We start from the raw sequence: 11,774 nt of genomic DNA, 5'->3' as shown, positions 1-11,774 counted from the left end.
GGCCGTGGAACATTAAACTAAGGCGATTTCTTGACACGTTTTTTTTTTCATAGGCTTGAACCCGAAAATGCAAAACTGGCCAAATTTACAACCTACTGCTAAACAGGAAGGCAACGCTAACAGCTTTTAACTAGATCTTCGGCAAAATGCGAATCACTGTCAATGAAATGTATATCTTCAGAAATAGTCACAAATAACAACTAAAAGGACCTAAAACCTCATTATTTCATATAGATAAGACTTTAATATTTGACTTCATAAGTGTCAATTTTTGAGTAAAAAGACAACTGCCCCCCCCCCCCCCCCAATCATTTATTCAATAAATTCTAACCTACGAAAATGAGGTAAATTAAGAAGGCTACTCATGATATGGGACAATTTTGTGAATACTGATGCAGTTTAATATTGACCTTAATTATGGGTATGCAGTTATGCAAGTTAGTAACCAACATGTCCTTGCTGAATTAACAAGACACAAGATGAAATAGTTATCCAGTATCAAAAACGATTCACGGCTAAAATATTTACAGAAATGGGCAACCGTCGATCAGGTAGATTCTATGCAAAATAGTTCCAGTATCAAATTATCATCAAGCAGTAACATCAATTGGGACATGAAAACCAGCTTCCCAGGACTCTAGTTTTTAGGACCTCTGTTGCACAATTTGAATTTTTGGTGCTCCAGCTTCAAAAACCAATTAACCAGAAACAAGAGTAGCTACATCAAACTAAGGGCACTGGCAGAATGAGACAAGCATACAGCCATTGATGGACAGACAAGCCAAGGCTACAGCAGAGGCAATTTCCAGATTTAAAAGGCAGCTGTTAAATCTGAATAAGGCATCTTAACTCCCCATCCCCATTGTCCCCTCCCATTACGGTAACATTCTATCAATTCCTATACACAAGATGTCACATTCAAGAGTGGGCAGAATTCACCAATCATGTATCAATTACAGATTTTAGTTCAGGGATTTCTGCATTATATTTCAGAAACAACAGTCTACAATAAGTGGGTCTGTCTTTGCTGACTTTTTTGAAAAAGGTATAAATTTTGTATTTTTATACATGTACATGCTGAATGTTTGCTGGTTTCTGGTAAACTCAATCAAACGCAGAATATGATAGTGGAGATGAGAGTAGCCCTGGTTAACTTTCAATTGCACAGCCTCTCAAACATCACTCCTATTGGCCATAGTGCATGCAGGTTTGGGCCAACCAAAACCAAAATCAATAAAGACAGATTACCTTTTTACTACCGGTTCATAAGATACCTTCATAATAGACAGCTTCAGCTGCATGCCTGCAGGCACAGTTCATGCACTTTCCTAATGCTTTTCTATACTCAAGAGGACAAAAGGTTGCAAGCTGCCAGTTCTCTCAGAACAGTTTAAACCTTAAGTTCATTTTGTTCACAAGCAGTTTAGTATATATTCAAGTAGAACAAGCTGATACTTGGTCAGTAATGATGACCACATACCCACAGTTGAGACTATGCATAGTATATAAAATGCATGTTTTTCAGGTTCTATCACCCTAGATTGCCTGTATTCCCTGTTCAGTCCTCAGATACACCCCCTATCCCCCCACACACAGATCCTGGAAGGGTGGAGACAACCATGTCATCAACAGCTACGAGGCACTTGTCACATTTGCATCAGTAGGGATATTGACAACCATCCAGTGCACCTCTGAAGCAAACTGATCTTGAAAGGGAAAAAAAAAAGCACTGAAACAACCACCCTTCACAGAAACTGTTGCTGACCGTGGTTAACCATGAAATTTACCTGCTGGGAAAGGAAAGACTGCTGACATGTTTGGCAATGGATAGGACACAGATGATCACCATCCACACTGTGGTTTAAAAACTGAGACTGGGAGAATTCATTCCTGAATGACACACACCTTTGGATGAGTCATCCTTGGGCTGCATCCGGAATTGGCCATTGTAATATTTTAATAATTTAACATCAAACTAAAACATGAGCTGCAAAGTTACAGCCTATCATTAGCCAATTACAGGTCAACCTGCACTTTGAAACCACATTGATTTAGACAGTGTTACTGAATGGAGGGCACTATTAAACAGGTCTGAGAGATGCTGGTCATGAAAGCATTTTGACTCCTGGTGCAGCATGAAGGGCTCAGCTCAGATTAGGTCGTAGCATCACGGTTCCGACGGGTATTTGGCACGTCGGGCCATGTGGTCGCCGATTAGGGGTGCCGTCCGGAGCCAGCAGGAGGTGCTGCATTCTGGTCCCGTGGTGTAAATTCTTGACTGAGTTTAGACAGAGTTGAGGTTCAGTCTGCATTAGGGGGAGGGAGGACGATCATCGCTCTTAAACCATCATAGAAAACGTGGAGGCCACCGGCATCTGGGTCACAAATGTGGACCCTAAAAACCACTGGCTTCATTTGCATAATCCCAGAGGATGAATAGGCTCTTTGGCAGTATGGTCAACGTTTCATACAGAAGTGATGGGCGGCGGAGTTGGGGGAGGGGTCAGCGAGGGCAGGCCCTGGACCTCTTAGCCAATCAGTTTCTCCAAACCCCCACCTCCTGTATTTAAGGCCACACGGTGTCGAGTGCCGTGTCTGTCGTCAGGCGGGCGGTGGGCGTGACCCCCCCAGTAAGGACTGGACAGCAGGCGTGGAGAGCAATGCCCTGCCCACACCCCCGCCTGCCCGGTAACAGGCATATCCTAAGATGCCCAGTACTGTGCCTTTCAGCACTGTCCGTAACACCCAGCTGAAGCGAGATGGGGGCGCCACACTGTGGGGGGAGAAGGACCAAGAACAACAGACTGTCAGCCATGTATCACATCCACCAAACAGTGTTTTATATATATTTATGGTAATGGAGGTCTAGTCTGAATTGTTATATTACACACACACATACCACAGGCTATTTAATGCAAAATACACAATTATACGCACACAACAGCTCAAACACTATCAGCCATGCTGGGTTTCTCGATTTGACTCAAACCACCATTACCACCTTCTCAGAAGATATCCCAGAAGGAAGCCATCTCTGGCCACAAGAATCCATTAGATGCAGTCAGAACTCTCACTGTCACACAGTGTGCACTTCAGATAATTCAGACAGGCGATCCTTCACTCATGAATGCAGTAGCGTGCAAACACATGCATATACCTCATTATCTCCTTGATGTTGAGCTGCATGTCCCAGTTCCTCTCGATGCCCGGAACGTGGCCCATACCCACGACCCCGACCACCACAGCAGGAACCTCTGAAGGGGGAGGGGGGAAGGGGAAGAGAGAGGGAGGGGGTGGGGGAGCCTTCAGTAGCTGTGCAAAATAATATTCTCCTTGCTGGGTGGGGTAAATATGCCAGTGGACAAATTGCTATTGAAATGCAGGTGATAACGTTCAGAAATCAAACCATTTCAGAATGAGAAAAATGTTAAATGAAATTTACAGTTTCATTTGGGAGACAGATGCATTGCAGATCCAACTATATAAAAGGTTCTGTAAAGAGGTGGCTGAGGCAGTTCTCACTCTCTGCATTAGGGGGCGCCTCCACACAGCACGCAGCATGCCGCAGGGTGTGTGTGAGGTAGATGTCTCGCTCTGCCACGATGGTGCGGTGGAGGGCCGGGAACTCGCCAATCATCTCTGACATGGTCTGCTCCAGCAGGTCCTTCTGCTTGCACTTCTCCACATCCTCCTTGCTGACGTGTGCACATGCACGTACACACACACGTACACACACACGTACACAAACACTTTAGTTCACCTGAGAACACCCAGATTATGCACATTTTAATCCTTCGAATATAACTGTCGAATCTTAAATCACATCTCGTCTTGCAATTAATATTATCTAGTCTGCTAAATGAGTTACTTAGGTAAATGTAATCTGCCTTTTTGGTCCAAATGGACATTGACTGAGGGTGAGAACCCTACCTGATCAGAAATGCTCTACAGCAGTCTGGTCTGTAAGGCCCGTAACCTCACCCTGGCAGACTCTACGGAGGATCACACCTCACCTTATTGGGTCTGACAGGAAGCAGAGTCCCCAAGCCAGGCGTGCCTTCTGCCAAAGGCTGAGAGCGGCGATGGCCCTCTTGAAGGTCACAGGGATTGGCCGGTCGCCCAGGTGGAACTTGCAGAAAGGCACCCGGCTGGCCTGGCGATGGAGACGTGCAGGGTGAGTGACGGCTGGACCACACTCACACAATCAGGGTGGAAGGAGCCTTGTGTGTCCCAACAGGCCGAGCGTGTGTACGGATGCACCGCTGTGCCAATTCACGAAGTCAGAAGCTGGGTCTCACCTCCTTAAAGGCCTCCCTGAACTCGCCGCCGGGGGCCATGCCCAACTGCTCCGTGATGTGGGCCGACACTTTGAGCAGCAAGATCTGCATCAGGCCTGACATGACGCCGTTCTGGGAAGGGAGGACAGGAAATGAGGCAATGGGGCTGAGGACACCATTGGCTACAAGCAAGGCCTAGGTCTGAGAGGGTAGAAACCACCAATACGCTTCAGGTCCACTTCACCCACAAGATCCGAACGTCAGGCATGTCTCTCACGGTCTCCCTCACCTGCCGTATGGCCTGCTGCACCTTCTCCAAGTTGATGTCTTTGGCCTCCCTGAGCAGCGTCTTCTCATCCATCTTCAGCATAGACACCCTGTACTGGCACAGCTCCACCACCACCACGTCGGGCTGCACCGCCCTGATAGTCTAAGGGACAGGCCAGCGAGCCAATCACGACCCCAGGGCTTCCAAATGCCGGTCTGCTTACTGATCTCAGATCAGGCCGCATGTATATAAAAAGGGATTTTCAAAAAGCATGTGATTTGGACAGACTGGAATGCATAGTGGGCTAATAAATTTGATGACACATATATGAATTATCAGGAATTCATCATCAAACTAATATCCATATTAAGCCATATTCGGAAGGGGTTAGTTTTACCTGGGGACACCGTGCAATTAAAGCAATTACCATCATGATCCATAACTTTAATCCAGTCTGAATTTTCCATGTCTGTAATTATTACAAGCTTCTACAGGAAAATTTAGGAGCGAATTACTTCCTGTATTTCAGCGAACCTGAACCTCTTTTGGTAACAGCAGTCCAGTCCGAACTGTCATCTTCATAATAAGATCATATTTATAAAAGCAAGCCTCTCCTTTATAAGGCAGAAAAAGCATTTATCTGCTAGAACTGGAGTTTGAATGGTTACTGAGTTTTCCACATAAACGTCTGACAACCTACACATACTATCTCTGGTACGGCAAGGTATTCAGTAGCTGCACAACACTATTGAGTACATCGATTTTTAAGCTACTGTATGGTTGAGAGGGGAAAAAAAACTACTTTTGTGTTTGACTAGTATGATAAAGCAATAGGTCAAAAAAAATGTAAATTCTGTTGTCATTCTGCTTTTAGACACAATAACATTGACGTTAACAACTGAACAGGATCTCCACTCTCTCTGGTTATTTGAGGAAATTACACGTTTCGTATCTTGCCCGAATCGGCTAGTCAAATCACAAGGAACTACATACCAAACCTTCTTAGGTAAAACAAATCCAGTCCAAATAGCGCTTTAGTTAAAAATAAAAATTGACCTATGACTTGGAGTAGTCTCGAAATTAATTAGTCAGTTACTCTGCAGCTAAAACAGTAACTGACTGTGTAAGTGTAACATTCAGGTAACCATTACTGGTGCCCTGTCAGAGTATCAATTACCTTTCTAATATGGCGCTTTTCCACTGGCATACAGGAACCAAGCCGTACCCGAGCCGTGCCGTGAAGGGACACTAGTCAGAGCACGGTTCCAGTTCCCTATGATTTTCCACTGCAGACGGGTTGGCGTTGCCCGGTTTGTATACACAGTATACATCATGATTTACTATGTGAAATTATAATTTATTTACTCTGTGCTAATTTCCATATGCAATTCTGTAAGAATCGCTGTGTTTAGTGTGTTATGCAAGTATCAAATGCTAGTGAAATTAGCATTCACTTGCGTTAATTTGCATTATGAATCAATTCCGTTCAGCTGCTTTATATATTTTTTATTTTTTTTTTTAAGCAGGAGGTTGGAAATTTTCATGTTTCAAGTGTTTGGGAATGTATCGCAATGTCCAATACTACTAATAATGAATAATATATAGAATTTGTGCTTTTTCCTTCAGATAATCCATGTGCAGAACACCAGTATCAGTAGCATTTTTACCAAACAGGTCGTACTGATACAGGCAGCTCGGTTTGGTCACACTTTCTGCCCCACTAATAAGCAGAGCCATGTCAACACGGTTATGGCTCGGGTACGGCTCACATATATTGCAATGGAAAAGTGCCAGATCGCGATACGGGTTGCGTACGGTTCGGTTCTTGGTGGCAGTGGAAAAGCGCAATGAGCCAGGATACAGACCACTGACAATGCAGCAAAACCAGGTCAGGTCTACATGACTTAAAAAGCACCCCCAGGCCGGTCAGCCTCACCGTGGCCACGTCCTTCTTACTGCTGTCGCTGAAGTGCGCAGTGCCCACCAGGTATACCAGGCTGCCGTCGGGCGCCGTGAGTCGGCTCACCGTGTCCGGGAGGGTGGGCGAAGCCTGCCGACGCTGGGCCCGCATCTGCCATAGCATCACCATGGCTTCTGAGTCCGCTGGACGAGGGAGGGGACAGAGAAGGTGAGGAGAGGAGCAAATCTGAGATGGGGGCCAAGAATGAAGAGACGGGGGCAGAAATAAATCCACCCAAATGCCGAAACACAGGGCATCAGCAAATAAGGCAGCATTCGCATCACGTGCAGTACAGTAAACAGAGAACACACTGATCAATACTGTAGTACTATAGAATGGTGCAGTGCATCAGTGGTCTTATGGATCCTGTATTAACATGGTAATGAGACTCCTCTCTCAGAATAGCAACACAAGGTCTTATCATAGCTTCCAGGACAGTTATGCCTGTATAACAAGAGGGCTACCCAGAAATTATTGTAACTGATTACAGTTAATCAATGTCTTGGTGGATATAATACAAACTTAACTCTTGTATTATTTCACTGTTGTGATAACACAATCAATCGTACTGCATTGTAACAGAGAAGGACATTGATCCCTAATAACTGTGACAAACACAAGCATCATGAGCACCAAGGATGGGCTAAGTCAGGCCACTCACAGAGACCAGGGGGAAGACTGGGTAACGGATCATCTTCCGAGGGGCCTAGGGACTCCTCCTGAGACAAGAAAAATCCAGAAAATCAGGGTTCCGGTATGGCTTGTGTGGTCACAGCTGTAATTTTAGGTCTTTAGCAAAACAGCAGATGTAACTATCCACTGTTTAAGAGGAACGGGCACACCAACAGCCATCTGTTTAATGGAAAATTCATTAGAGTGATTTTTTTCAGGAAGCAGAAAGCTTCAACACTACAGTGTCTTTAAATGTTTCAACTCACAAGTTATTAACAATAAACACAATACATAAACACTAAACGAACTAAATACTAAATTAACTGACAACATATAATCTGTAAGGAAATGCACTTAAAATGGCCTCTAGGGGCATTCCGTATAATTTCTCACCTCGGAATTGTTACCCTGATCCATGATCCAGCGTATATATGTTAACCAGGTTGTTCTTACTGTGCCACCTTAAAATGAAAATAAATAAATAGATAAACATTCTGTGCTGAAAACAGTGTTAGGCAGCCACTGGACTGGCCATATACATGATGAACTAGCATGTCACAGGGTAACCGTTTGAGACACTCTGATGCCACTTCATCCTAACAGCTTAATGTCAATAACACCTAAAAAAATATGTATTCAAAATGTAATTATGCTGAGGGCCGGATCCCTGAATTATGCCAGCATCAGAAAAACAAATTAATAGATATTAAAAGGCAAAAATGTGTGCTACTTTCTAAGCTGGACTTTAGGTATACTGTACTGTGTTGCAATCTACTAAATTTACAACTTACTCTACTGGCAGTGCAGTCCACCCACAGATCTACAGGACAGCAATGCAGAGTCAGCAAAGGGCTGCTCCTGTCTATCTAATCCCACGGACTGTAGAGTTAACAGCTACCTAGCCCCTTAATATTTATATAACTGTTATTACATTATATAATAATCATGTGCAAGTTCACTGATGGCAGTTTCAAAGCCTTAAAAAAAGAATACAGCAGATTCATCAGTTCAACATATCCTTTAGTATAAATTTACATTTATACAAAACAGTTTCTAGTAATAAAAATGGTACTCGCATGCCATGTTGCTTAATGGGTATCACAAAGTGTTTTCAGAAAATTTCTAGATGAGCATTTCGCCATAGTCTGCTCAGAGCACTAAGGAGTCATCTCCACTCAAATATTAGATATCAGAAAAGGGTGGAGAAGACAGAGTTCCTTTAATTCAAATATCACAATTTACAATTGTTTTAAAAAGAACAAGAATACAAGAGTGCATGCTGCATGTACCCAACATATTCAAAATTATTGCAAATTTGCACAAAACTATTTTCAAAAGCCTTCCAGTAAAAAGTAACAGCAAGTAGAAAGATTCTCATGTTACATTTATATAACAAGTGCCTTCAGATTTGAGGACAGTGCTGACAGCCTGTGTAGGCATTTTGGTCTAAGGAAATTCTAAGGTGTATCGCTTATATGTCATGTTTAACTTAAACACCCCGTCATAATTTCCTGAAGAAATTTAGATCTCTAAGTACTCCACAAATCATACACTGACATGATGTGCACTTGCTGAGAGACAAATCAGCAATCTGGGTGAACATGTTTTGCAGATCATGACGTGTACTGTATAATGGAGAGGGAGGCCATTGTGCTGAGTGCCATAACAAAGTCCTGACTCATGTGATCACAGGGAATGTGCAAGGGGACCAACAGTGAGTTTTACAACGGAAAAGTGTTGTAATATCCAAAAGACCCGGAGCATGAGGAACATGAAGCAGAGGAGTCATTAGTCGATCACAAAATGGCACAGACGGTTTGTCCAAATAACATTACCCTACTAATACAAAGTCTGTCGCCTGTATATCTACATCAGTGGAGCAGCAAAACCACTCAGGCACTTCTATTAACACATAAAGTTTGCATGCCATGTATTGCCAGTATTTTTGACTAATTGTAGCTATGACTAAAATTCGAGTAATGTAATTTTTGTGTAGGCAGGTTAAGCCTGTTTTTCCTTCTCTGCTAATTTTTCTGTTGAGCATTAAATTAAACTACACAGTCGATCTTCCCTATTTAGCCATTAGAGGGTGACATGTCATTCACAAATTCGACAATCCTGGTCGACAAGATCGCATTTCAGTCCATCTGCAATAGCACCTCAGAAACTTCTGTCAACATTTGTTGACAAGCGGGCCTCTAAATAAGTTTTTATCTGACGTTCATAAAACTCATTCTGATCAGAATACTCTTCGTTTGACATTTCCTTAATGACGGTCAATGGCGCGGACAAAAAAAATGAGTTGAAATAATGCCGGAGGAAAACTGTCACTGAATTAAAAGTAACATGTCACCATCAGTTATTAGGCTACTCACTCAAAACCATACACCAGCACACTTAGTCGGCGCTTCTGCTCAGCCTTTTTAGTGATAAAAAATAAAAATCCGCTTTAGGGAGTTTACAGAGGCGCGTTTCCTTACATCACCCTGCGGGAAACGGTTGCCAAACAGAAAAAAAGATAAATTAAAGGATTTCCCCGGTGGAAAACGATACTGTTTGTCATGTTCTGTTTGTGTGTTTGCGATATTCCCAGTCTTATGAGACGCTGGTTAAGGACCAGGACCGGCAGCGGAAACACACCTAGCCCGGCTAGTGGAGTCAACAACATCTGTCTGACGTCGCCAAAAGACCTTTAAACTCCCATCGTGCTGATGACAACTGGGGCGCCTGGACGGGGACTTTCTGAAATAGTTTATACTACTACATTTCTTTTTCCAGATTCCGTTGGTATATTTTTTTAACTTTGCGCTTCCCACGTACTTGGTTTAAGCCCTTCGCTCCTGCTAGCGTTAGTTAGCCAGGCGTCCAGAACAGGACCGCAGCTACCGGCACTTAAAACAAAGTTAACTTCCCCATAACGGCTGGGCTACAAAATCAAGTGGATCCCAGGGGCACAACTTACAACCTTCACAACCGCGTCCCTCTTTTTACAAAGGCCATTGGAAAACACAGGGGAAAAAAAGACACAGCGACATAAGTCTCACCTGCTCGTCTTCGTTTCGCCGCCTGTGCGGTGACTGTGGCCTCCACGGCTACACGGGTGACGATGCAATTCTGGTCCTAGCAGCAATGCCTACTGGGAAATGTAGTCTGAAACCAATTAAAGTATTCTTCGCATGTCAAAACTTTTTCAAAATTTCCTTAATGTCTATTGGGTATTGTAGTCCTCATCCAGTTACACAAATTTACTCATATAATATTTATTTAGATGTCGTGTTCTTTAAGCCTTCTTATCCAAAATTGGGTAATAGAAGATGGAGATATACTCAGCCTCATTGTATCAATATGCTAAATAACTGTGAATGCCTCGAAACCAAAAAGCAAACGTCATAGTTACGGTTCATTACATTCTCCCATCTGACACGCGGGGGTTTCCAGTTTCAGTGAAAATCAAGCTGCCGCCCTGATAAGTCGTAGTCATCGAGCAGTTTGGAAATTCAGGTTAGAGGACGAGTGTGCTAAAGTAAAAAAGCTATCCCTTTGGAATATACATCAGGAAATGATTCAAACGAGAATAGCTCGACACTGATGCAGTTCTTGTTACTTTGTTTTCGATATATCAAAGCAACAGATTAAATATTTAGTTTCACTGTATCAGCGGTGTGTTACTATACAATTTTTTCCTTTTGATTCCATTTATCTATCTATCTATTATTCATAATGCTTATTTAGAACAATGTTGAGGTGAGCTTTGAGTCATCATGCACCCCAGATGAGATGATTGTGCATCACAGGGCTCTCACAGAATTTAGAGCAGGGTTTCCCACTTCCTGATCTGGAGGGCCAATCCATAGCACAGTTTACAGATTACTCTGCTCACACACACCTAGGACACCTGGTAAGATGTTTTTGAGTGGGGAAATCTGTTAACTGTGTTGCAAACCCTGATTTAGAGATACCAATTCAAGTGATTGTATGCTTTTGGACTTTGGAAATAGACCCATGGGGGAGGTGTGCTGTAAAAGGGGGGGGGGGTTAAGTTAGGATGATTCCAAGGGTCCCTAAGTGCAACATGCTAGGAACATTTATATACACAAACATGCATGTCCAATATGAGATACATCACAAGTGCCTTATTAGAGGCTACCTAGTACCTACTGAAAAGACAGTGAGGTAAATGTGAGGGTTTAATGAGTCAGAAAATTGATAAAGCAACCATCGATGCCTCAGACATAGAGATAGTAATAGGGTAGTAAGAAAAGGAAATATTTATGTTTTAATACGTATCCTATTATACCTACTGCTCCCAATCCTAAGAGCCATTTTAGTGTGCAACTTATTTTATAGTTTTTTTTATTGTTTATACACAAACACACACACACACACACAGACAGACAGACAGACAGACAGACAGACAGATAGATAGATAGATAGATAGATAGATAGATAGATAGATAGATAGATAGATAGATAGATAGAGAAAGAGAGAGAGAGAGACCTGTACTCATTTCTTTGGGGGACTGTCTATCCATTTCTATAGCCAAAACCCTAATCCCAACAACAACCTTAACCTCTACCCAGCGCTAACCTTTCCCAT

At 43.0% G+C, this 11,774-nt stretch overlaps 1 protein-coding gene across 1 annotated transcript; it reads right to left on the bottom strand.

Moving 5' to 3' along the window:
- Positions 1-378: 378 nt before the first annotated feature.
- Positions 379-10,331, bottom strand: trabd (TraB domain containing). The gene is made up of 10 exons (XM_023815245.2): positions 10,222-10,331; positions 7,571-7,638; positions 7,167-7,224; positions 6,482-6,648; positions 4,567-4,707; positions 4,299-4,409; positions 4,014-4,153; positions 3,523-3,695; positions 3,158-3,254; positions 379-2,773 (listed from the first exon to the last, which is right to left on the bottom strand). The coding sequence occupies exons 2-10, from the start codon at positions 7,592-7,594 to the stop codon at positions 2,602-2,604; spliced, it is 1,083 nt and encodes a 360-aa protein (XP_023671013.1). The 5' UTR covers positions 7,595-7,638; positions 10,222-10,331; the 3' UTR covers positions 379-2,601.
- Between the last annotated feature and the right edge of the window lie 1,443 nt (positions 10,332-11,774).

This window comes from Paramormyrops kingsleyae, chromosome 3 (genome assembly GCF_048594095.1).
Source record: "Paramormyrops kingsleyae isolate MSU_618 chromosome 3, PKINGS_0.4, whole genome shotgun sequence".
Taxonomy (NCBI): domain Eukaryota; kingdom Metazoa; phylum Chordata; class Actinopteri; order Osteoglossiformes; family Mormyridae; genus Paramormyrops; species Paramormyrops kingsleyae.
Note: the sequence above shows the minus strand (reverse complement) of the source record. Positions and strands in the feature narration are given on the sequence as shown.

Bases quoted from the DNA above. Each gene is read 5' to 3' on its own strand.
- trabd (XM_023815245.2), bottom strand. From the start codon at position 7,594: ATGGATCAGGGTAACAATTCCGAG. The intron at 4,708-6,481 runs GTGAGGCTGACC...CCTGTCCCTTAG, and splicing joins GTAAGAAGGACGTGGCCACG to ACTATCAGGGCGGTGCAGCC. The intron at 4,410-4,566 runs GTGAGGGAGACC...CTCCCTTCCCAG, and splicing joins TGCAGCAGGCCATACGGCAG to AACGGCGTCATGTCAGGCCT.